Below are 27,408 nucleotides of genomic sequence, written 5' to 3' on the forward strand. Positions count from 1 at the left end.
CTGCTCTTGGGCTCCCTCCGGTGGTTGTTGGTGGTAGTGCAGTTGTCTTGGGGTTGTAATCCGGGCAGGTGTTTCTGCTGATTGCAGCTCTACTAGGTATTTAGGTGTGTAGGATCCATTAGTCCTTGCCAGTTGGCCATTGTTCTTGGAGGGATTGCATCTCTCTCAGGTTTCTCATGCCCTGCTGCCAATTCGGCTAAGATAAGTGTCTGTTTTTTTGTCTCCGTGCACACATGCAGTGTGCTTTGCAATTCAGTGCAATTGATTGTGTTTTTGTCCAGCTTAGACTTTGTTTGGATTTTTCAGTCATGCTGGATTCTCAGGAGATGCAGATATACTTTTTATGTCTTTAGTTAGATGTAGAATATTTGTATTATCTGCTGTGGATATTTTTAGGATTTTAATACTGACCGCTTAGAATTCTGTCCTATCCTTTTCTATTTAGCTAGAAGTGCCTCTTTTGCTAAATTCTGTTTTTCTGCCTGCGTTCCTCTTATACTCAGTCAATATTTGTGGGGGGCTGCCTATCCTTTGGGGTTCTGCTCTGAGGCAAGATAGAATTCCCACTTCCATCTATAGGGGTATTTAGTCCTCCGGCTGTGTCGAGGTGTCTAGGACGTGATAGGTACACCCCACGGCTACTTCTAGTTGCGGTGTCAGTTTAGGGTTTGCGGTCAGTACAGGTACCACGTACTCCTGAGAAAGTCTCTCATGCGGCTCCAAGGTCAACGGATCATAACAGCAGACACCGTTACTAGGCCCAACCAAAGTAGTAGGCCAAATGCAGTTTAATATTTAAAATGTAGTCCGAAAGCCTGAAGATTGAAGCTCAGCTTTGTTCAGTGGAGGACAACACCAGGGAGCGGCAGACACCGTTAGTAGGCCCTAACCAAACTAGTAGGCCAGCTACAGTGTTATATTAACAACTACTTAATGAGAGCCTGAAGATTGAAGCTCAGCTTTGTTCAGTGGAGGACAACACCAGGGAGCGGCAGACACCGTTAGTAGGCCTGTTATGACCCCAATGGCAGAGGGTCTCAGAAATAGTTTCTAACTCTGCAAACACAAAAACCAGCTCATAGGGCAGTGGTAACTGATCTGACCATATATCTAATCCTAGCACCACAAATAACAGCAGCCGGGGAACGTGCCTACGTTGATTCTAGACGTCTCGCGCCAGCCGGAGAACTAACTAACCCTAGAAGGGAAAAGAAAGACCTTTCTTGCCTCCAGAGAAAAGACCCCAAAAGTTGGATACAAGCCCCCAACAAATAATTAAGGTGAGGTAAGGGGAAAAGACAAACGTAAGGATGAGCTAGGTATTTAGCAAAGAGAGGCCCACTAGCTAATAGCAGAATATAGTAAGATAACTTATATGGTCAGCAAAAACCCTATCAAAAATATCCACGCTGGATATTCAAGAACCCCCGAACCGTCTAACGGCCCGGGGGGAGAACACCAGCCCCCTAGAGCTTCCAGCAAGGTCAGGAATCACATTTAGTACAAGCTGGACAAAAATGAGAGAAAGCAAATAACCGAAAAAACAAAGAAGCAGGACTGTTGTGAAATTGGATTCTGGGCTCCCCCGGTGGTCACTTGTGGAATTGTACTTGTGTGCATCATCCCCTCTGTTCACCTGCTCCTATCAGGATGTGGGAGTCGCTATATAACCTTGCTCCTCTGTCAGTTTCATGCCGGTCAACAATGTAATCAGAAGCCTTCTGTGCATGTTCCTGCTACTAGACAACTCCCAGCTAAGTTGGACTTTTGTCCTTGTGTGTTTTTGCATTTTGTTCCTGTTCACAGCTGCTGTTTCGTTACTGTGTCTGGAAAGCTCTTGTGAGCGGAAATTGCCACTCTGGTGTTATGAGTTAATGCTAGAGTCTTAAAGTAATTTCTGGATGGTGTTTTGATAGGGCACTTTCATGGTCAGCAGAAAACCCTTTCTGTCTTCTTGCTATCTAGTAAGCGGACCTCGATTTTTGCTAAACCTATTTTCATACTACGTTTGTCATTTCATCTAAAATCACCGCCAATATATGTGGGGGCCTCTGTCTGCCTTTTGGGAAAATTTCTCTAGAGGTGAGCCAGGACTGACTTTTCCTCTGCTAGGATTAGGTAGTTCTCCGGCTGGCGCTGGGCATCTAGGGATAAAAAAACGTAGGCATGCTACCCGGCCACTTCTAGTTGTGCGGCAGGTTTAGTTCATGGTCAGTATAGTTTCCATCTTCCAAGAGCTAGTTCTCATGTATGCTGGGCTATGTTCTCTCGCCATTGAGAATCATGACAGTTTGACCGGCCCAAAAAAAAGGGTTAAATTACTGGCTGAGAAAGGAGAGAAAAAAGAAGTCTGCTACAATTTTTTTTTTTTTTTTTTTTTTTTCCTCTAGTTCTGAGTGTGCTCTTAATTGAATCACTTGCTAGTCTGCCTATACTGCAGCCTTCCTCTCTTTCTCTCCTTCTAATCCTTGAATGGCTCTGTGTTCACCTGTTTCAAATGGATCTTCAGAGTGTAGCTACAGGTTTGAATAATCTCGCCACAAAGGTACAAAATTTGCAAGATTTTGTTGTTCATGCACCTATGTCTGAGCCTAGAATTCCTTTGCCTGAATTCTTCTCGGGGAATAGATCTCACTTTCAAAATTTTAAAAATAATTTCAAATTGTTTTTGTCCCTGAAGTCTCGCTCTGCCGGAGACCCTGCACAGCAGGTCAGGATTGTAATTTCCTTGCTCCGGGGCGACCCTCAAGACTGGGCTTTTGCATTGGCACCAGGGGATCCTGCGTTGCTCAATGTGGATGCGTTTTTTCTGGCCTTGGGGTTGCTTTATGAGGAACCTCATTTAGAGCTTCAGGCGGAAAAGGCCTTGATGTCCTTGTCTCAGGGGCAAGATGAAGCTGAAATATACTGCCAAAAATTCCGCAAATGGTCTGTGCTTACTCAGTGGAATGAGTGCGCCCTGGCGGCGATTTTCAGAGAAGGTCTCTCTGATGCCATTAAGGATGTTATGGTGGGGTTCCCTGTGCCTGCGAGTCTGAATGAGTCCATGACGATGGCTATTCAGATCGATAGGCGTCTGCGGGAGCGCAAACCTGTGCACCATTTGGCGGTGTCTACTGAGAAAACGCCAGAAAATATGCAATGTGATAGAATTCTGTCCAGAAGCGAGCGGCAGAATTTTAGACGAAAAAATGGGTTGTGCTTCTATTGTGGTGATTCAACTCATGTTATATCAGCATGCTTTAAGCGTACTAAGAAGCCTGACAAGTCTGTTTCAATTAGCACTTTACAGTCTAAGTTTATTCTATCTGTGACCCTGATTTGTTCTTTGTCATCTATTACCGCGGACGCCTATGTCGACTCTCGCGCTGCTTTGAGTCTTATGGATTGGTCCTTTGCCAAACGCTGTGGGTATGATTTGGAGCCATTGGAGGCTCCGATACCTCTGAAAGGGATTGACTCCACCCCATTGGCTAGTAATAAACCACAATACTGGACACAAGTGACTATGCGTGTTAATCCGGATCACCAGGAGGTTATTCGCTTTCTGGTGCTGTATAATCTACATGATGTTTTGGTGCTGGGATTGCCATGGCTGCAATCTCATAACCCAGTCCTCGACTGGAGAGCTATGTCTGTGTTAAGCTGGGGATGTAAAGGAACTCATGGGGACGTACCTTTGGTTTCCATTTCATCATCTATTCCCTCTGAGATTCCTGAATTCTTGTCTGACTTTCGTGACGTTTTTGAAGAACCCAAGGTTGGTTCACTACCTCCGCACCGGGAGTGCGATTGTGCCATAGACTTGATCCCGGGTAGTAAATACCCTAAGGGTCGTTTATTTAATCTGTCTGTGCCTGAACACGCGGCTATGCGAGAATATATAAAGGAGTCCTTGGAAAAGGGACATATTCGTCCTTCGTCATCTCCCTTAGGAGCCGGTTTTTTCTTTGTGTCTAAGAAAGACGGCTCTTTGAGGCCGTGTATTGATTATCGACTTTTGAATAAAATCACGGTTAAATATCAATATCCGTTACCACTGCTTACTGATTTGTTTGCTCGTATAAAGGGGGCCAAGTGGTTCTCTAAGATTGATCTCCGTGGGGCGTATAATTTGGTGCGAATCAAGCAGGGGGATGAGTGGAAAACCGCATTTAATACGCCCGAGGGCCATTTTGAGTATTTGGTGATGCCTTTTGGTCTTTCAAATGCCCCTTCAGTCTTCCAGTCCTTTATGCATGACATTTTCCGCGATTATTTGGACAAATTTATGATTGTGTATCTGGATGATATTCTGATTTTTTCGGATGACTGGGACTCTCATGTCCAGCAGGTCAGGAGGGTTTTTCAGGTTTTGCGGTCTAATTCCTTGTGTGTGAAGGGTTCTAAGTGTGTTTTTGGGGTTCAAAAGATTTCCTTCTTGGGATACATTTTTTCCCCCCTCTTCCATCGAGATGGATCCTGTCAAGGTTCAGGCTATTGGTGATTGGACGCAACCCTCTTCTCTTAAGAGTCTTCAGAAATTTTTGGGCTTTGCTAACTTTTATCGTCGATTTATTGCTGGTTTTTCTGATGTTGTAAAACCATTGACTGATTTGACTAAGAAGGGTGCTGATGTTGCTGATTGGTCCCCTGATGCTGTGGAGGCCTTTCGGGAGCTCAAGCGCCGCTTTTCTTCCGCCCCAGTGTTGCGTCAGCCTGATGTTGCTCTTCCTTTTCAGGTTGAGGTCGACGCTTCTGAAATCGGAGCTGGGGCGGTGTTGTCGCAGAGAAGTTCCGACTGCTCCATGATGAGACCTTGTGCTTTTTTTTCCCGTAAATTTTCGCCCGCCGAGCGGAATTATGATATTGGGAATCGGGAGCTTTTGGCCATGAAGTGGGCTTTTGAGGAGTGGCGTCACTGGCTTGAGGGGGCCAGACATCAGGTGGTGGTATTGACTGACCACAAAAATTTAATTTACCTTGAGTCTGCTAGGCGCCTGAATCCTAGACAGGCGCGCTGGTCGTTGTTTTTCTCTCGGTTTAATTTTGTGGTGTCTTACCTACCGGGTTCTAAGAATGTTAAGGCGGATGCCCTTTCTAGGAGTTTTGAGCCTGACTCCCCTGGTAATTCTGAGCCCACAGGTATCCTTAAAGATGGAGTGATATTGTCTGCCGTTTCTCCAGACCTGCGGCGGGCCTTGCAGGAGTTTCAGGCGGATAGACCTGATCGTTGCCCACCTGGTAGACTGTTTGTTCCTGATGATTGGACCAGTAGAGTCATCTCTGAGGTTCATTCTTCTGCGTTGGCAGGTCATCCTGGAATCTTTGGTACCAGGGATTTGGTGGCAAGGTCCTTCTGGTGGCCTTCCCTGTCACGAGATGTGCGAGGCTTTGTGCAGTCTTGTGACGTTTGTGCTCGGGCCAAGCCTTGTTGTTCTCGGGCTAGTGGATTGTTGTTACCCTTGCCTATCCCGAAGAGGCCTTGGACGCACATCTCGATGGATTTTATTTCGGATCTGCCTGTTTCTCATAAGATGTCTGTCATCTGGGTGGTGTGTGACCATTTCTCTAAGATGGTCCATCTGGTTCCCTTGCCTAAGTTGCCTTCTTCTTCCGAGTTGGTTCCTCTGTTTTTTCAAAATGTTGTTCGTTTGCATGGTATTCCGGAGAATATCGTTTCTGACAGAGGGACCCAATTCGTGTCTAGATTTTGGCGGGCATTCTGTGCTAGGATGGGCATAGATTTGTCTTTTTCGTCTGCTTTCCATCCTCAGACTAATGGCCAGACCGAGCGGACTAATCAGACCTTGGAGACATATTTGAGGTGTTTTGTGTCTGCGGATCAGGATGATTGGGTTGCTTTTTTGCCTTTGGCGGAGTTCGCCCTCAATAATCGGGCCAGCTCTGCCACCTTGGTGTCCCCGTTTTTCTGTAATTCGGGGTTTCATCCTCGATTTTCCTCCGGTCAAGTGGAATCTTCGGATTGTCCTGGAGTGGATGCTGTGGTGGAGAGGTTGCATCAGATTTGGGGGCAGGTGGTGGACAATTTGAAGTTGTCCCAGGAGAAGACTCAGCTTTTTGCCAACCGCCGTCGTCGTGTTGGTCCTCGGCTTTGTGTTGGGGACTTGGTGTGGTTGTCTTCTCGTTTTGTCCCTATGAAGGTTTCTTCTCCTAAGTTTAAGCCTCGGTTCATCGGCCCGTACAAGATATTGGAGATTCTTAACCCTGTGTCCTTCCGTTTGGACCTCCCTGCATCCTTTTCGATTCATAATGTTTTTCATCGGTCATTGTTGCGCAGGTATGAGGTACCGGCTGTGCCTTCCGTTGAGCCTCCTGCTCCGGTGTTGGTTGAGGGTGAGTTGGAGTACGTTGTGGAAAAGATCTTGGACTCTCGTGTTTCCAGACGGAAACTCCAGTATCTGGTCAAATGGAAGGGATACGGTCAGGAGGATAATTCTTGGGTCACTGCCTCTGATGTTCATGCCTCCGATCTTGTCCGTGCCTTTCATAGGGCTCATCCTGATCGCCCTGGTGGTTCTGGTGAGGGTTCGGTGCCCCCTCCTTGAGGGGGGGGGGTACTGTTGTGAAATTGGATTCTGGGCTCCCCCGGTGGCCACTTGTGGAATTATACTTGTGTGCATCATCCCCTCTGTTCACCTGCTCCTATCAGGATGTGGGAGTCGCTATATAACCTTGCTCCTCTGTCAGTTTCATGCCGGTCAACAATGTAATCAGAAGCCTTTCTGTGCATGTTCCTGCTACTAGACAACTCCCAGCTAAGTTGGACTTTTGTCCTTGTGTGTTTTTGCATTTTGTTCCTGTTCACAGCTGCTGTTTCGTTACTGTGTCTGGAAAGCTCTTGTGAGCGGAAATTGCCACTCTGGTGTTATGAGTTAATGCTAGAGTCTTAAAGTAATTTCTGGATGGTGTTTTGATAGGGTTTTCTGCTGACCATGAAAGTGCCCTTTCTGTCTTCTTGCTATCTAGTAAGCGGACCTCGATTTTTGCTAAACCTATTTTCATACTACGTTTGTCATTTCATCTAAAATCACCGCCAATATATGTGGGGGCCTCTGTCTGCCTTTTGGGAAAATTTCTCTAGAGGTGAGCCAGGACTGTCTTTTCCTCTGCTAGGATTAGGTAGTTCTCCGGCTGGCGCTGGGCATCTAGGGATAAAAAAACGTAGGCATGCTACCCGGCCACTTCTAGTTGTGCGGCAGGTTTAGTTCATGGTCAGTATAGTTTCCATCTTCCAAGAGCTAGTTCTCATGTATGCTGGGCTATGTTCTCTCGCCATTGAGAATCATGACACAGGACTTAGCTTAATTTTGCACGAACCAGGACCAGCAGATAGGAGCAAACAAAAAGGATCTGATTACAACGATGCCAGGCACTGGACTAAGGATCCAGGAGGTTTATATAGCAACACCCCTTGACTAACGACCCAGGTGGGTGCAAACTGAGGAAAGAAAATCCCAGAGTCATATCACTAATAACCACCAGAGGGAGCCAAGAAGTCTAATTCACAACATAGGCCCCAACCAAACTAGTAGGCCAACTGCAGTGTTATATTACCAACTACTTAATGAGAGCCTGAAGATTGAAGCCCAGGTAAGTAAACCTGGAGAACACCTTGGAGCGGCAGACAGCGTTAGTAGGCCCCAACCAAACTAGTAGGCCCAATGCAGTTTTCAAATTCCTATAGGCTGAAAACCTGACAATTGAAGCTTAGCTTTTTTCAGAGGAGGACAGCTGTATTGAGTGGCGCAGACAGACACAGGTAGTAGGCCTTAAACAAAAAAGTTGGCTCAATGCAGTATAAAAAAGGTTACAGGCGTACACAGGCAGCATTGGTGTGGTCAGCGGAGGACGATTGCAAGGAGGGACCGCAGACAGACTAACTAGGCCTAAAATAAAAATGTAGGCTCTATGCAGGTTTAAATAGGTTACAGGGGTACACAGGCAACATTGGTGTGGTCAGCGGAGGACGATTGCACCGAGGGGCAGACACAGTTAGTAGGGCAAAAAAAGTAATAGCCAAAATGCAGTTAAAAATAAGTTGCAGGAGTACGCAGGCGGCCTAGCTTTGTTCAGTGGAGGACAACTGTAAGTAGTGTCTGACACAGTTAGTAAGCCAAAATAATAAAGTGAGGTTAATGTCTGGCCCCCCAAAAAATTCACAAATAAACAGATGGCAAACCTAGGTACAGGGGTGGGCTCCTCTGCTGACTTGCAGACAGTGGTAGTTGGCGCAAAGTATTAACTGGTGTAAATGTAGGGCAGGGCCCCTGAATATTTTTACTATCAACAATGATGTCAACAAATTGGTATTGGCAGTGCCATTGAAGGATTTAACAGCACAGACTAAACAGTGGTGGAGCAGTGAGAGGTAATTTTGCAAGTGGTAGAGCACTGTTTGAGCTGGGGGGGAACACTCTCTTGTGGGCAGCGGTACTGGCTCAGAGCCCCTCATGTTACGATGGTGTGTCTGACGTTGGGTGTGCACCATCACCGCCAGAGACACTTCATTGTACTATGAGGGACCCTGGGCCAGTGCCGTCGCCCAAAAGTGGGCACACCCACCTGTTTAGCCAAACGGCACTCGCACGGGTGCTTGCGCCAAGTGGTGACCACGGCCCCGTGGGGGGAGTCATTCCATTTAGGGAGGTGTAAAAAAGGCCTATGGTGGACATACAGCAGCTGCAAATGGAGAAATTGGAGCAGTCAGTAAGACGAGTCCAAAAGCAAGACCTTTTTACAGGAAAGCTAGGTGTCAGCGGGGAAAGGTGGGGCAAAATAATTAGAAATCCATGATTGGTTCATTTTAATGAAAGTTAGATCATCAACATTTTGGGTAGCCAGACGAGTCTTTTTTTCGGTCAGTATTGAACCAGCAGCACTGAATACTCTTTCTGATAGCACACTAGCAGCTGGGCAAGCAAGCTCCTGTAATGCATATTCTGCCAATTCAGGCCAGGTGTCTATTTTAGATGCCCAGTAATCAAAGGGGAATGACGTGTGAGCGAGAACATCGATAAGGGAGGAAAAATAGTTAGTAACCATACTGGACAAATGTTGTCTCCTGTCACTTTGAATCGATGCTGCAGTACCTGTCGTGTCTGCGGTCATTGCGAAATCACTCCACAACCTGGTCATAAAACCCCTCTGTCCAATGCTACTTCTGATTTGTGCCCCTCTAACACCTCTGCCATGTTGCCCCCTGCTGCTCGTGTGAGAACCATCACCGCCGCTGTGTGCTGGGAATGCCTGAACCAAACGGTCTACAAGAGTTGCTTGTTTGGTAGCCAATATTTGCTCAAGGTTCTCATGTGGCATGATATTTTGCAATTTCCCTTTATAGCGTGGATCCAGGAGGCAGGCCAACCAGTAATCGTCATCGGTCATCATTTTGATAATGCGGGGGTCCCTTTTTAGGATACGCAATGCATAATCAGCCATGTGGGCCAATGTTCCAGGTGTCAAATCAATGCTTGTGCTGGGTTGAGGAGCACTTTCTGGCAAATCCACATCACTTGTCTCCCGCAAAAAACCTGTACCTGACCTTGCACCACCAACACTTTCTATTCCCCCTGAGATGCTTCCTCCTCCCATAAATAATCATCCCCATCTTCCTCCTCCTCCTCCTCCTCTTTGTCCACAACCTCGTCCCCGAGACTTCCCTGAGCAGACAATGGCTGACTGTCATCAAGGCTTCCCTCCTCCTCGGCTGCAGACGCCTGCTCCTTAATGTGCGTCAAACTTTGCATCAGCAGACGCATTAGTGGAATGCTCATGCTTATGATGGCGTCGTCTGCACTGACCAGCCGTGTGCATTCCTCAAAACACTGAAGGACTTGACAGAGGTCTTGGAGCTTCAACCACTGCACAGCAGACAACTCCATGTCTGCCATCCAACTGCCTGCCCGTGTATGTGTATCCTCCCACAAATACATGACAGCACGCCTCTGTTCGCACAGCCTCTGAAGCATGTGCAGTGTAGAGTTCCACCTTGTTGCAACGTCGATTATTAGGCGGTGCTGGGGAAGCTTCAACGATCGCTGATGGTTCTGCATACGGCTGGAGTGTACGGGCGAACGGCGGATGTGAGAGCAAAGTCGTCGCACCTTGAGGAGCAGGGCTGGTAATCCCGGATAACTTTTCAGGAAGCACTACACCACCAGGTTCAAGGTGTGAGCCAGGCAAGGTATGTGTTTCAGTTCTGAAAGGGCTATGGCAGCCATAAAATTCCTCCCGTTATCACTGACTACCTTGCCTGCCTCAAGATGTACACTGCCCAGCCATGACTGCGTTTCTGGCTGCAAGAACTCGGCCAGAACTTCCGCGGTGTGTCTGTTGTAGCCCAAGCACCTCATTTCCAACACAGCCTGCTGACGCTTACCACTAGCTGTTCCATAATGGGACACCTCATGTGCAACACTGGCAGCTGCAGATGGACTGGTCGTGCAACTGCACTCTGTGGACGAGCTTTCGCTTCGGCTGGAAGAGGAGGAGGAGGAAGGGTGGCGAACGCCTACAGCCAACTGTTTCCTAGACCGTGGGCTAGGCAGAACTGTCCCACTGTGGCTGTCCCCTGTGGACCCTGCATCCACCACATTAACCCAGTGTGCCGTGATGGACACGTAACGTCCCAGACCATTCCTACTGGTCCATGCATCAGTTGTGAGGTGCACCTTTCTACTGACTGATTCCCTCAGTGCATGTGGAGCACCCCCAGACGCAGGGCCGCGGGGTACTCGGTACCGGGCCTCACTGTCTCAGTTCTGGGGTTGTCACGGTGGCTAGACCCGGTCCGTGACCCTGCTAAGGGGCGTTCAATGAAAGGTGTGATGATGGTGCGTGGTGCAGGTCGAGATGAATAACGAGGACACAGGGTTGCAGTCTCTTTACCTCTTTACTGAAGGCTTCAGGATCCTCAATCCAGAGTACTGCTAACAGGGCTGGCTGAGACCGGCCGGTCCGAAGGCACATCCAGAGTTTCCTTTGCAGGTGGAAATCAGTGCCTACCTTCTAGCGCCTGTGTGTTGTAGTACCTCCCTGCTGAGCACCACGGGATAGTCCTCACAACTGTTGTGTCTGTTTCTGATGTTCTTCTTTCTCACAACTCGTATCTATTCTGATGTTCTTCTCCGTCCCCCAGATGATATGGATAGGACGCACCCATATGACGGGTAGGCCTGGAGTTCTTCCTGGACCCTAGTGTCGCCCCTCTCCCTCAATTGCCCCCTATGTCTGCTTAGGTGACTTAGGTGAGACAGCCAACCTAAAATTAACTGTGATGCCTCTGTTTGAAGTATTGCTTGGAGCCTAATACTTCCTCGGCGTTCCTGCCAACGGCTACGCGCCTCAGTAGGATGTTGCATCGATCTTACGGCACGACTCCTACTGGCTTTATCTCCTTTTTGCTGCGATCTCGTTTCTCACTTCTCCACAGTAAACCTCGCTTCTTTTCCTTTCTTAGGATGCCACCGCATTCAAGTGCAGGCGCGGCTCCGTAACCTTCTGTTCGCTAGGCCACTGTCAGGATCCCACCCCTGACAGAGACCCCCCTGAATCTTTCCCTGCAACACCCTCTGCCACAGGATGTTGCCTGGTTCCAACCCAGTCAGCTTCTGCCTAACTTCCTATCCAGCCCCCAGTTTTACCAGATTGTGAGGAGTGGCCTAATACATAGAACCCTTTGCTCCCCCTGGTGGCCAGAATGTGAAGTGTAAAGTGTGACTGTGATACCTGGTCAGGTGAACTCCTTAAGTGCCATCAGACGTACCATCACCCCCCTTAGCGGTGGAGCGTCAGTACTGCAACGACCAGGACTCTGGGGCGCTGCACTCCCCCCCCCCCCCCCCCCCCCCCCCCCCCGGTTAAATCCAGTACTCCCGGACTGGGAAGAAAGCAACAATACATGTCAGCAAAAGACATACAAATTTTGAAATGCAATAAACAAGTAATAAGTAATAATAACAGTGCTTCCCTTTATGGGAGGTGAGGACTCTTGAACGTTACAAATAAAACATGGTTAAATATTTTAAATGACATACTATAAATAACTTCTATTACCCAGCCGGGTATTCTACTAAGTGCAAATTCTGAACAATAGTTTAACTTTTCCTTTAAGGACGTATACGCTGAACCCACTAAAGGCTTACTGTAAAACTCTAAAATATAAATCAACTTTTTCTTTATTTCTCTCTTCTAAGTGCAACACTCTTCTTTTTACTCTTTGATTTTTCATATGCAGGACCGCCTGTCTATCTCTATCTGCCCAGGCCTACTGCCTCTTCTCTTAGTACAGGATCACTGAGCCATCTCTCTATGGCTCTCAGGAGGACTCACTTACTAACCCCTACGGGTTTACTTCCTGTCCTCAATCTCTAGCAACATTATCAAACATTCTCTATAACTGTCTAGCTAACTACATATTACTCCTATGTAAAACATTATTACTATCTACTTTCTTTAAGGCAACATTTTACTTTAAGTGCAACTAGTGAACCTTCCCTTTAAGAGGGAACCAAGTCTCTTTGAAGTAATGCAGACTCTCTCTATCTGCAATTCCAGTTAAGGCAAGAGCTTCCATACTGTACTCAGGAACAGTCTCTTCACAAAGCTCTCCCTCTTGTAAATCCGGTAAGGGACACCTTTAAGAAGGTGCGAACTATTTACAATACAGTTTGTGAACCATTCACCGTCCATGATTCGGCAGTCTTTGTAACATTGGTGAACAAAAGCAAAAATAAAAACAAGAGCAAAAATAAAAAGCAATAGGGATCCCGGGTAAACAAAGGGATCCCTTTAAGAATTAACCCTAGTCGGGTTTTAGCAGCAAAACAGCAGACAAACAAACAGTTAACTATTTACAGTTTCAGGTTTCCGAGGTTTAGTTGGACGGCTTCCAGGGCTGCACCCTGCACTTAACCCTTCCTGGACTGGGGAGGGTGAGGTCCAGGGTTACACCCAGTGCTGGATAAATGCCGTTAATCCGTCTTTCATGTACGGTTAAGTCATGCGCAGCGATGGAGGTCTGCGTAGCTTGAGTATAGGCATTTGCTGCGGCAGAGGTAGCGGCTGCTGCAAGATCAGTCACTGGAACGGAGTCAGTAGCTGTGGCACTAGCAGTCGCTGGAGTGGTGTCGGTCATCAGGGCAGGGTCATCCTTCATACCTGCTTCAGATGCGGTCCCTCCGGTGCCGGTCTGCTCTGCCTCCTCTGGGGTCTGGAACGCTGGTTGCGGGGCCTTGTGCTGCGACGTTGTCATCTCTGTTTGCAGCATCTCACTTTCCGGCAGGGCCTTGCTTTCTGGCTTCAGAGCGCTGGAACTTCTTTCCTGCTCCGGACCAGACGAGGCTGCCGACAGGCGTCTGGTGAGGGTTCCGATGAAGTTCTTCCACCTGTCCTCAGTGCTCAGCTGCGTCCACAGGAGTTGGTCACTGAGCTCTTCCACTCCGGCCTGCAGGAAATCCGCATCAGCGGTGGAGGCCTGGTTACAGTGCCCCTCCGAGTAGCTGGGGGAGTCCTCTGCTCCGACCCCACGCTCCGGCTCCGGGTGGCTGGCCATGGCGTCCTCCACGTGGCTGACTTCTTCTTTGTCCTATTCCCTCTCTCTCCTTCGTGGGCGGTTTCGCTTTCTTTGTCTCCGCCCTCCATTGAGAATCAGGAGGCGGATCTCGGCTGCTGACGGACATGTCCTCAAGGGGCAGAAATACTTAAACTGGGCGGCCATTGTCTTTCGCGCTCTTCAGCTTGTTTACGCCCACTTCCATGCCCTTGTTCTCCTGCGCTCCTCTTAGCGCTGTAATGGCGGTGGTTTGGGCGGGAATCGGCAATACACAGTCTTTGCAATAAGTCACAGTTCAAGCACAATTCAGACACAGTTCCAAGGCACACATGACCTGATTCTTCAGGCTTAAGTAGATCCTGTTCGTGACGCCAAGTTGGAGCGCCCCTTGACGCAGGGCCACGGGTACTCGGTACCGGGCCTCTCTGTCTCAGTTCTGGGATTGTCACGGTGGCCTGACCCGGTCCGTGACCCTGCTAAGGGGCGTCTAATGAAAGCTGTGATGATGTTGCATGGTGCAGGTCGCGATGAATAACGAGGACACAGGGTTGCAGTCTCTTTACCTCTTTACTGAAGGCTTCAGGATCCTCAATCCAGAGTACTGCTAACAGGGCTGGCTGAGACCGGCCGGTCCGAAGGCACATCCAGAGTTCCCTTTGCAGGTGGAAATCAGTGCCTATGAAGCGATGGCCGGGTGACCACCACGGTGCAGGAAGAATACTGTACACAAGATGAGGTGCAAATTACAAAGGATAGATTTATTGGGGGACAGAAAATGGAAAGGACAAGGAAGGTGCAAACAGGGGTTTACAATAACAAAAGGTAATGCACATGAGTCGATTTGTCTGTAAAATAGCAGTGCTTAAGCAATTGCAAAACTCAGAATCTATCTCACAAGCCACTTTACACAATAAAAACATATATCGTTGCTACTCTGCATATAATCTCCCTGGCCTTTACTACACAGGCCACACGGCTACCATGTTATAACTACTGAAGCCTGCACTAGGCCCTAACTGGTGCACCAGACAGGAACAGACTCACGGTGATGTTGGGGACACAGGTCGAGTCCCAGGGGGCCCCCAAAGTCCAGAACGGAGGTGCGCACGGATTCCTGTCGGCTCTGTAAAGCGTGGCCTTCTCTTTGCTCCTGGAAACCGTAAGTCCCCTTCTCCGTATCTTCGTGGCTCCACAAACCAGCACAGAACAGCCACCCTTCGCTGCAACCGGGAAAGTCTATTTAACAATCGCAGTTTGTCTCAAGCTGTGTAATCTTTCTTGCAACCAACGACTCTTCCTTGCAGACAGAACAGCTCACAGTTCACTCAGTTCCCTCTCGAAACTTCTTCCTCCTCGTTGCTCAGCTCCACCTCCTCCACACAGCCCCGACCAGTCCATAGCAACAACAAGAGTAGGGGAGAACAGCAGAACATACCATCACATAAGACAAGGGGATGCAGCCTCTTAAAGTGACAGCGTGTTTCTTATTATCCATAACAGCACCACCCTCTTACACCTACCTTCTAGCCCCTGTGTATTGTAGTACTTCCCTGCTGAGCACCACGGGATAGTCCTCACAACTGTTGTGTCTGTTTCTGATGTTCTTCTTTCTCACAACTCGTATCTATTCTGATGTTCTTCTCCATCCCCCAGATGATATGGATAGGACGCACCCGTATGACGGGTAGGCCTGGAGTTCTTCCGGGACCCTAGCATCGCCCCTCTCCCACAATTGCCCCCTATGTCTGCTTAGGTGATTTAGGTGAGACAGCCAACCTAAAATTAACTGTCCTGCCACTGTTTGAAGTATTGCTTAGAGCCTAATACTTCCTCGGCGTTCCGTCCACCGGCTACGCTCCTCAGTAGGATGTTGCCTCGATCTTACAGCACGACTCCTACTGGCTTTATCTCCTTTTTGCTGCGATCTCGTTTCTCACTTCTCCACAGTAAACCTCGCTTCTTTTCCTTTCTTAGGATGCCACCGCATTCAAGTGCAGGTGCGGCTCCGTAACCTTCTGTTCTGTTCGCTAGGCCACTGTCAGTATCCCACCCCTGACAGAGACCCCCCTGAATCTTCCCCTGCAACACCCTCTGCCACAGGATGTTGCCTGGTTCCAACCCAGTCAGCTTCTGCCTAACTTCCTATCTAGCCCCCAGTTTTACCAGATTGTGAGGAGTGGCCTAATACATAGAACCCTTTGCTCCCCCTGGTGGCCAGAATGTGAAGTGTAAAGTGTGACTCTGATACCTGGTCAGGTGAACTCCTTAAGTGCCATCAGACGTACCATCACTCCCCTTAGCGGCGGAGCATCAGTACTGCAATGACCAGGACTCTGGGGCGCTGCACATGGAGAATGCGGTCTTTGACATGCTGGTGGAGAGCTTGGATGGCTTTTCTCGAAAAGAAGTGTTGACTGGGTATCTCATAGCGTGGTACTGCATAGGCCATCAAGGCTTTGAAAGCTTCACTTTTAACCAAGCGGTAGGGCATCATCTCTAACGATATGTCTAGCAATGTGGGCGTTCAAACCCTGTGTACGCGGATGAGAGGGTGAGTACTTTCTTTTCTCAATGAGAGTCTCTTGGAGGGTGAGTTGGACTGGCGAGGTGCATATGGTGGGACTTGCGGTGGTGGTGGACATGGCGGATTGAGAGAGGGTTGGTGATGGTATTCTCGATGTAGGCCTACATGCTGTTTCCTACCAATAAACTTCTGATTCCCTGACTGCTTTGCCCTAGCGACGACATCTCCACATTTGCTGCTGTTGTTGTTCTAACCGGTGGGCTTACAGTGGGGGAAGCGATGTAGCGTTGCTGACTACCTGGATTCTGAGCAGGTTCACCAACGGTAGGGGACGTTTGGGAGTTATTCCAGGCTTGCAAGTGCATGCTGGTTACATGTCTGAGCATGCACGTTGTATTTAAATTGTGGGGATTCTTCCCTCTGCTAAATGTTTTTGAGCATTTGTTGCAGATAACTTTGCACTCATCATTCGGATCTTGGGTAAAAAATTGTCACACTACACTCTTCCTACTATGGAATACCTTTTCAGGCATTGCACGCTGTGTTACTTTCACCGGATGGCCACGCTGTCCTAAAACTGGTTTTGGTTTTGCCAAACTTTTTTGGCCAGAGACGGGCCTGCCAGATGAAGGCAAATGTGATGTAGATGGCTGCTGCCGATCCTCCTCCTCCGCTTCTGAGCTACTGCCAGCGGCACCCTCTTCCCCCAATGGCTGCCAATCTGGGTCAACAACTGGGTCATCTATCACCTCCTCTTCAATCTCATGTTCAGCTATCTCTGTGTCACCGTGTAAGGTGCTATAACGTTTGGGAATGGGCACCATCGTCTCATCTGGGTCAGTTTCTGGCTCAGTACACTGCGAGGGCAATGTAGTGATGTGAGTCGATGGAACAGCATGAGAATCTAGCTGTGGCTGTGCATCAGTGCAATCCATGTCCGAATCATCTTGTAGTGGGCTGTTAACTATTTCCCTTTCTAACCCAGGCACGGTATGTGTAAAGAGCTCCATGGAGTAAACTGTTGTGTCGCCTGACGCATCCTTCACTGTTGTTTTGGGGGAAGGACACAAGGAATCAACTTGTTCCTGACCGGGAGCATCCACCGACGACTGGCTACTTTTCAATTTTGAACTATGCGAAGAGGAGGCAAAAGAGCTAGAGGCAGAGTCAGCAAGGAAAGCCAAAACTTTTTCCTGCTGCTCCGGCTTTATCAGCGGTTTTCCTACTCCAAGAAAAGGTAGTGTTCGAGGCCTTGTGTAGCCGGACGATGATGCTGGCTCAGCAACTCGAGACTTAGGTGCTATTTTGATTTTCCCTCTACCACCCGATGCTCCACCAGCACCACCATCACCAGCATCAGCATTACCAGATGGCAATGACCGCCCACGGCCACGACCTCTTCCACCAGCCTTCCTCATTCTTGGGAAAATGTAACCAAACTAACAACCGTTATATGGTACTGAAAAACAAGGTAGAAGGTGTATGTTAACTTGTTGTGAATATAAATCTCCCTTTTTATGTGTGGGTGAGTGCTGAATAAATCAGGCCCACTGTATGACAATATAGTTTATGTGGCTGAAAATGACTTACAGAGATACCACAGACAAGACTGGCACAGATGCACAGAATTGGCAATATTATTCTCCCTTTATGTTAATTTTTTTTTATACGGGAGACAAGTGAATAAATCAGGCCCAATGTATGACAGTATAGTTTCTGTGGCACAAAATGACTGACAGAGATACCACAGACACGACTGGCGCAGATGCACTGATTGGCAATATTAATCTCCCTTTTCAGGTGTGGGACAGTGCAGAAAAATACAGGCCCACTGTTTTACACTACACAGTTTCAGGGGCTAAAAGTGGCTGGAAGATATTTAAAAAAAAAAAAAAGGGACTGTACTACAATTACTATCTCCCTACAATAATCTCTGAAAAGTATGGCAGGCAGCAATAAAAAGGACTGCTGCACACAAAAAGTGTGGACAAACAAACAAGATAGCTGTGCAGAAAGGAAGGAGCAACAGGATTTTTGCTTTTAAAAAAGCAGTTGATTTGCACAGCGGCGTACACACAGCAATGCAGCTATCAGGGAGCCTTATAAGCTATAGAGCTGATGCACAGAAATCTAGCCTCCACTGTCCCTGCAAAGAAAAAAAGAAAAGGTGGTGTTGGACAGTGGAAATCGCTACAGCACAAGCGGTTTGGGGGTTAATGTACCCTGCCTAACGCTATCCCTGCTTCTGACGAAGCGGCAGCAACCTCTCCCTATGCTCAGCTCGGCAGCAGTAAGATGGCGGTCGGCGTGCACGCCCCTTTATAGCCCCTGTGACGTCACAGAAAGCAAGCCAATCACTGTCATGCCCTTCTCTAAGATGGTGGGGACTGAGACCTATGTCATCACGCTGCCCACACTCTGCGTCCACCTTCATTGGCTGACAAATGGCGCTGAACGTGTCATAGGAAACACGACTTTGGCGTGTAGATCGCCGACCGCGTGGCCGACCCCACACTGGGATCGGGTCGGGTTTCACGAAACCCGACTTTGCCAAAAGTCGGCGATTTATGAAAATGACCGATCCGTTTCGCTCAACCCTACTGGGCATGTATGAACTGGCCAAATTATTTATTTATTTTGCTCATTTATTCCACAGCGCTTTACAAACATTATTGGCATTGTCCCCATTGGGGCTCACAATCTAGAATCCTTATCAATATGTCTTTGGAATGTGGGAGGAAACACTCACGCAAACACGAGTAGAACATACAAACTTCTTGCAGATGTTGTCCTTGGTGGGATTTGAACCCAGGACCCTAGCGCTAACCACTGAGCCACAGTGCTGCCCATATTATGTGCTAAGAATCTGTTTTTTCCTAGTATCCAGAGTCCTATTGAAACGCCCGCCAGGGCCGTCGGGTACTCGGTAATGGGTCCGGTAGCTATTAAAGGGGTAGTCAAAGTGGCAGTGACCCGGTCCGTGGCCCTGGGCGCCCAAGCAAAAGGGAAAGTCTTTAAAGGGATTTGTGAATAAAGTTTGTGTTCGTGACGCCACCTGTTATTCGGCCAGAAGGGACCGACGCTGCTTAAAGTGGTCTGCTGGGGTGATGTTATGGCAGCTAAGATGGTATAACTTCCCACAGGTGAAGTAGGTCCCCAGGGCTCGCAGTGTGTAGATGAGGATGGTGAGTGGTGCAGTAAAGAACGGAGGACACAGGTTTGCAGTCTCTTTACCTAGTTTACTGAAGACTTCAGGCAGCCACAGTCCAGGGCACCGGATCACAGGTACAGGCAGGGTCTTCCGGCTTCCGGTGTCTGCACTCTGCCATGGAGGTAGCCCAGTCTCAGCTCTGCCTAAGCTGATGTTCCATGACAAGCTCCTCTCTGGCAATCTCCGACTCACTGACTGACTTTCCCTCCAGACCAATATATATATCTGGAGGGAAAGTCAGTCAGTGAGTCGGAGATTGCCAGACAGGAGCTCGTCATGGAACATCAGCTTAGGCGGAGCTGGTAAGAGAGGAGTGTGGCTGAGCAAATTAAAAAAAAAATAAAAAAAAAATATGTATGTATGTATGTATGTATATATATATATATATATATATATATATATATATATATATATATATATATATATATATATATATATATATATATATATTTACAGGTCCTTCTCAAAAAATTAGCATATAGTGTTAAATTTCATTATTTACCATAATGTAATGATTACAATTAAACTTTCATATATTATAGATTCATTATCCACCAACTGAAATTTGTCAGGTCTTTTATTGTTTTAATACTGATGATTTTGGCCTACAACTCCTGATAACCCAAAAAACCTGTCTCAATAAATTAGCATATTTCAACCGTCCAATCAAATAAAAGTGTTTTTTAATAACAAACAAAAAAACCATCAAATAATAATGTTCAGTTATGTACTCAATACTTGGTCGGGAATCCTTTGGCAGAAATGACTGCTTCAATGCGGCGTGGCATGGAGGCAATCAGCCTGTGACACTGCTGAGATGTTATGGAGGCCCAGGATGCTTCAATAGCGGCCTTAAGCTCATCCAGAGTGTTGGGTCTTGCGTCTCTCAACTTTCTCTTCACAATATCCCACAGATTCTCTATGGGGTTCAGGTCAGGAGAGTTGGCAGGCCAATTGAGCACAGTAATACCATGGTCAGTAAACCATTTACCAGTGGTTTTGGCACTGTGAGCAGGTGCCAGGAAGCATGAAGTGCTCCAAAATCTCCTGATAGCTAGCTGCATTGACCCTGCCCTTGATGAAACACAGTGGACCAACACCAGCAGCTGACATGACACCCCACACCATCACTGACTGGGTACTTGACACTGGACTTCAGGCATTTTGGCATTTCCTTCTCCCCAGTCTTCCTCCAGACTCTGGCACCTTGATTTCCGAATGACATGCAAAATTTGCTTTCATCAGAAAAAAGTACTTGGGACCACTTAGCAACAGTCCAGTGCTGCTTCTCTGTAGCCCAGGTCAGGCGCTTCTGCCGCTGTTTATGGTTCAAAAGTGGCTTTACCTGGGGAATGCGGCACCTGTAGCCCATTTCCTGCACACGCCTGTGCACAGTGGCTCTGGATGTTTCCACACCAGACTCAGTCCACTGCTTCCTCAGGTTCCCCAAGGTCTGGAATCGGTCCTTCTCCACAATCTTCCTCAGGGTCCGGTCACCTCTTCTCGTTGTACAGCGTTTTCTGCCACATTGTTTCCTTCCAACAGACTTACCATTGAGGTGCCTTGATACAGCACTCTGGGAACAGCCTATTTGTTGAGAAATTTCTTTCTGGGTCTTACCCTCTTGCTTGAAGGTGTCAATGATGGCCTTCTTGACATCTGTCAGGTCGCTAGTCTTACCCATGATGGGGGTTTTGAGTAATGAACCAGGCAGGGAGTTTTTAAAAGCCTCAGGTATCTTTTGCATGTGTTTAGAGTTAATTAGTTGATTCAGAAGATTAGGGTAATAGGTCGTTTAGAGAACCTTTTCTTGATATGCTAATTTATTGAGACAGGTTTTTTGGGTTATCAGGAGTTGTAGGCCAAAATCATCAGTATTAAAACAATAAAAGACCTGACAAATTTCAGTTGGTGGATAAAGAATCTATAATATATGAAAGTTTAATTGTAATCATTACATTATGGTAAATAATGAAATTTAACACTATATGCTAATTTTTTGAGAAGGACCTGTGTGTGTGTGTGTATATATATATATATATATATATATATATATATATATATTATATATATATATATATATATATTTATAACCAGGGCCTTGGGGTGTTACAGTATTGCTATGCATATTTCATATTGACATGCTTTAGCACTACAGAGTGCAACTTTTTTTGTTCATTGTATATGGAGATGGCTGCTCCTAGTATGCACCTGTTCACACTAGCTTGGAAGTGCCAGGCAATCTTTTGTCATTCGTTTCACCCTACATTGTCACAGGTTGTCACCATAGTCCTACCTGATCAGAGGTTCCCATCCTATTTCTTCCACTACTGGCGCCTTGGATCTACCCCTCGGAACCACCCACTAGTCCCACAAATTCAGTCCCTTTATCTTCTGCATTCACGAAGCTCAAGGATTCTCATGGCTTGGTGTCCTATTCAAACTTCCCTCACTTCTCATAAGGCCACTCTGCCTCTTCAGTCACTTCCAGGTCGTGCTACCCCTTGTCCCTTAGTCTCCTTTGCTATAGTTCACCCTCAAGGACCGCTCTGCTCACAGACACTTCCTACTTCTACTTGAACTAGTCCCTATCTGTCTAACTACTAGGAAGTCATCTCTTTCCCTAAGGCCGGTTTCACATGTCCTGATATTTCCAGTACCGGAACAACCACTACCGCAGTGTCCCCTGATCACTAACAGAGCAGGGGAGAATAAGAGCAGTCTTCAGTGCCTGAAACAGCACTTACTGTACCGCTGCTTCTCATGCACCGGGACGTGCCACACGGATCACATCCCAGTGTGGCATCCGTGTGCAGGACGTTTTGTGGCCTGTGATGCTGTTAAAAACGGACATGTCTACGTGTGAGTCACATGGACACACGGTCCGTGGAAACACACTGACGTTTTCACAGACCCCTTCACATGAATGGGTCTGTGTGTAAGTGGCTCCGGTAGGTGTAAAAACTGTCATCACATATACCTGAGACACTGACATGTGAAAGAGGTCTTACACTAATCCCCTCCAACTATGGACTAATCCCAAACATTAACTCCAAAGTTACCATAATGTCGCTATCTAACTACAGTCGCTATCTATGCCCTAACCTATGTCTTACCCTATGCTAACATATACTCTACAATACATGACACAATTGATATTTTCAGGGGTAAGAACGTGACCTTACAGCATCACACACCTGTTGCGCCTCTATCCCACCCCAGCTCTGCCCATTTTGGCGTAGCTGGGAAAAACTGGTGTAAAGATGTCAAAATTCGTAAAATTTAGACACAACTTCGAGTTGTGCATAAATTTTCCATTTTTTTTTCTTGTTTAAATATTTATTTTTTTTCAAAGCTGTTATACCATAATTCACCAGATATGCCCCTCCTGGCTATATGAATGTTATGTAAGTAACAGATTTGTATTTTTTTTATGCATGTAATCCCTTTCCAGAAGTTTCTGTGACTTGTATGACACTTTGGATGATGATTCATATGATGGTTCTTCAATTCCTGATTTGAAACTAATCTACAAAATTGTAAACACAGTGGAATTCTACTTGTCAGACGAAAACTTGTCGAATGATGCATTTTTACTCAAACACGTCCAAAAAAACAAAATGGGCTATGTAAGCATCAAGTTAATAACTTCCTTCAAAAAGGTATGTATTTGTATTCCATTGTGGCAAAGTACAGTAGCACATTAGACGGGATCATATTTTGTATTGTTCCAGTTAGTAGTATTTTAAAATGGCACGAGGTTTTTGCTACCTTATCTGAAAGCAGAATACTGAGACAAATTTTGGTTTTATAAAAGTTTGCTGCTTCAATGTTGGTTTATTTACTCAGATGTGTCAATGGTTACTGGAAGACAATTCTAAGTAAGTTTTCATTTAAAATAATCTCTGATCTGCATGAGAATCTGCCTCCAGTGTCCAGCCCATTGTCCTAAACAATGCATTTACATATAAGAAAAATGTAGATTTCTCTGGAATAAGACATTGGATCGCAGATATGAAGGTATAATTTTATTCAACTTTCTATGACTGCATGCCCCTATAGACAGCTTAGGGGGGGATGATCCAACGAACAAATTCGCTTGAAACTTTATATAGGGGAAACCAATGACTCCATTTTATAATGCTGCTTTGTGGTTAAATAGTTTAATGTGTGTTTGGGGTTTATAGCATTAATGGTTGAGGGGCTGGGATCAGCAGAAGCATCCATATATGGTTGGGATTTCAAACTACATGTAGGTACCACTAGAAAAGTTCCCCATGCCTCACCTACATCCTGGTCTCTTCTTTTCTAGTGGCCTGGTTTGCAATGGTGGTGGTATAAGATATCCTGGAGTAGCTCAGGGCTGCAGCTGGTGGTGGTTGAGTCTGGCTGAGGTTGTGCGTTCAGTAGATTCTTGGAGGGCATTATGCCATGTATGTGGCTTCAACTGCACCACCGAGGAGAACATGCATGGCACGGCCACTGGAAACACCTCTTGACATGGCTCCAATGCCTCATCTGTGCTACAGGGGACCCCACCAAGGACCCTTCACTTCACCATGCCCACTTTTGCTGCAGATCTCAGGTCTTGACGACATGAAAGCTTTCATGAAGTGTAGGCCTGTAGTTTGCCAGGTGGCTGGGTCTACTTGCTCTCAATTTTCAGCTTCCCCCAACCTGGCAGTTAGTGATGAGCGAGTACTCGTTGCTCGGGTTTTCCCAAACGTGCTCGGCTGGTCTCCGAGTATTTGTGAGTGCTCGGAGATTTACTTTTTGTCGACGCAGCTGCATGATTTACGGCTGCTAGCCAGCCTGAGTACATGTGGGGGTTGCCTGGTTGCTAGGGAATCCTCACATGTATTCAAGCTGTCTAGCAGCCACATATCGTGCAGCTGCGTAAAAAAAAACTAAATTTCCAAGCACTCACAAATACTCGGAGACAACCCGAGCAACGAGTATACTCGATCATCACTACTGGCAGCGAGTTCATCCATTGAGGTTCCAGTCAATGGGACTGCTTTACTACAAGTGATTCCTGTCTACATGTGGCACCTGATTTGGAAGGACTGGCGTTTACCAGGCAACAAAGTGGAGTGCTGCAGATGGTTGGTGGATTGCACAGGGTCTGCATGCAGCTAGCAGCAGGCTTCCAGGATGTTCGTCTGGGGTGAAGCTGTGTGGCCTGTTCTGAAGGTAGTGGATTGTCCACTGAAGGGTTAAGCTCTGCATAGCAGTATGATGAACATCTGAATGCTGGAGTTTCCTCTAATGGTTTTCAATCATCACTGTAGCCTGTTGATTATCTCGCTCTGTGGTGTCTATCCTCTTCCAGCATGGATTTCCCCTTGGGCAAAATTTAGCTAGGATTTATCATAGGGAAGTATCCTTAGTTGGCTTACTGTGGAGTTACAGGATTTAGAGAGGGGAAAGGAGCTTCTGGAATATTGCTGGGAGTGTAAAGAAGTTACTGAAGTCTTTTTACCTAAGTAGTGGGCTAACAGGGTTCCCAATTTGCGTTTCTGGGTGCAATGTCTCAGGGCAGGTTGCTGATCTTCCTGTGGGGGAAGCTATAAGTTGGGATAGTGTTTCGGTGTCAGTACAGACTGAGGATGGAAATAAAATCATTTTGGACAATGGTGCAAAAGGAGGTTTTTTAATTTTGTGGGTCCTCTCTAAGCCCATTGAAAAAGTAAAGGAAAAAAATTTGATGGGCAAATATGCAGCGCCCCAGAGTCCTGGTCGTTGCAGTACTGATGCTCCGCCGCTAAGGGGAGTGTTGGTACGTCTGATGGCACTGAAGGAGTTCACCTGACCAGGTATCACAGACACCAATACACTTCACAGTCTGGCCTCCAGGGGGAGCTAAGGGTGCTATGTATTAGGCCACTCCTCACAATCTGGTAAAACTGGGGGTTAGATAGGAAGTTTGACAGAAAGCTGACTTTGTTGGAACCAGGCAACATCCTGTGGCAGAGGGTGTTGCAGGGGAAGATTCAGGGGGGTCCCTGTCAGGGGTGGGATCCTGACAGAGGCCTAGCGAACAGAAAGAACGTTAAGGAGCCGCACCTGCACTTCATTGCGGCGGTACCCCAAGAAAGGACAAGAAGCGAGGTTTATTGTGAAGAGTGAGAAACGAGATCAACGCAACAAGGAGATAACACCAGTAGGAGTCGTGCTGTAAGACCGAGGCAACATCCTACTGAGGCGCGTAGCCGGTGGCCGGAAACGCAGAGGAAGTATTGAGCTCCAGGCCTTCAAACCTACGGCAGGACAGTCAGTTATAGGCGGGCTGTCTCACCCAAATCACCTAAGCAGACATAGGGGGCAACAGTTGGAGAGGGGTGACTCTAGGGTCCCGGAAGAACTCCAGGCCTACCCGTCATACGGGTGCGTCCTAGCCATATCATCTGGGGGACGGAGAAGAACCTCAGAATCAGTTGTGAGGGAACTTCAGAAACAGACACAACAGTTGTGAGGACTATCCTGTGGTGCTAAGCAGGGAAGGACTACAACACACAAGCGCTAGAAGGTAGGCACAGATTTCAACCTGCAAAGGGAACTCTGGAAGTGCCATCGGACCGGCCGGTCTCAGACAGCCCTGTTAACCGTACTCCGGATTGAGGATCCTGAAGCCTTCAGTAAAGAGGTAAAGAGACTGCAACCTGGTGTCCTCCTTATTCATCGTGACCTGCACCACACCACATCATTCTCAACTTTCACTGGACGCCCCTAAGCAGGGTCACGGACCGGGTCTAGCCACCGTGACAATCCCAGAACCGAGACAGAGAGGCCCGGTACCGGTTACCCCTCGGCCCTGCGGCAGTGGGGGCACTCCAAATACATGGAAATATTTTTTTTTCTACCTTGGGAGAAATTTTAATCTGGATAAAGGAAACAAATAGAGGTAGGTATGAGGAAGAGGAGCAGCATAGGTGGTGGCTGATTTTAAAGAAGCATTCCCATCAAAGTTTTTATCCTTTTTTAATATATTGCAGTCATCCTATTATATGGTACTGTGTGGCACTAAAAATTGCTCATGTTGCCCTTCTAGCATCTAATTATCTTTTCTTTGCTCTATGTACAAACAGGAAGTGTCTTGTCCTTGGAGAAATCATTCTTCTCCAACTCTTGCCCTAGCTGCTAACCCCTCCCCCCGCCATTGACTTTGCAGTGACTGATGAGTCATGCTTTGAAAATTGACCTCTTGTTTCTATATAGAGCTTAGAAGTGTTCAGCTAATCAGTTTTTAATCATGTGATGTCTTAGACCTAATGGAAAACAGAAGAACTGGCTGGGTAGAAAGGCAAAATGAGCAATTGTATGCATATGGTGTTTACAATATATTAAGATTATGCAAATTGAGTGGTGGGACCTTTTGCATCGTTTACCTTTCCCAACTTGGTAGTATTGCTGCTTCGGGTGGTACCTAGGAAGGAGCAGAATAAATTGTCTTTCACCATCTGTCTTGCTCGAAAAGGGATTTAATAAACAATGGCCTAGTCCTGGACCTCTGCTCCATAGTTTATACCTCTATTGATGTGACAGTTGGTGAACACTGGGGCGCTTTTAGCAAAAAGAGTTTGGTTTTCGATTGCCCTTTTGTCTCGAGAGTTTATATTTGTTGAGTTGTTTTTGTGACGGTGGATATTTTATGGATTTGTGCTTTCTAATGGGCTGCTCAATTTTGTTCAAAACATTGTCCAAACATTCAGTTCATTCCTAGAATGGGTATGTGACTTTGTTAGGATCTCGTCAGTTAATCATTTTTTCAATTATTTATTTTATTTTTTTGCATCACCATTGATTCTGTGCGGATGGAGTTCAGGATGTCTGACAGTAAAATTGCAGCGCTGAGTGGAGAGGTCCAGATTAAGAAAATTTAATTGCAAAGTTTTACAGGCAACAATTGAAGATTCCGCATGTCGAATTATATCTATGGGGCCAAATTTGTTTGCAAATTTTGGCAGAGTAGAATTGTGTTTTGCAATTTGTTGTCAGTTTTGGGACTCTACAGCGTAGGGTCCCTGGGAGAAAGTGATAAGGCAATGGGTTTCCAGCGATATATGTTCCTCCAAGCTCGCGATCGCGACTGGGGATAATGCAAGAAGGCTACGTCTT

The 27,408-nt window shown here is 46.9% G+C and overlaps 1 protein-coding gene across 1 annotated transcript in view; it reads left to right on the plus strand.

Moving 5' to 3' along the window:
- Window positions 1-27,408, plus strand: part of LOC143784679 (la-related protein 6-like) — a 105,039-nt gene that overhangs the window by 70,477 nt on the left and 7,154 nt on the right. Inside the window, exon 3 of the mRNA XM_077273198.1 lies at window positions 22,745-22,952. Within this exon, the coding sequence (XP_077129313.1) occupies window positions 22,745-22,952 (208 nt within the window). The remainder of the gene's footprint in view (window positions 1-22,744; window positions 22,953-27,408) is intronic.

Source organism: Ranitomeya variabilis, chromosome 1 (assembly GCF_051348905.1).
Source record: "Ranitomeya variabilis isolate aRanVar5 chromosome 1, aRanVar5.hap1, whole genome shotgun sequence".
NCBI lineage: Eukaryota > Metazoa > Chordata > Amphibia > Anura > Dendrobatidae > Ranitomeya > Ranitomeya variabilis.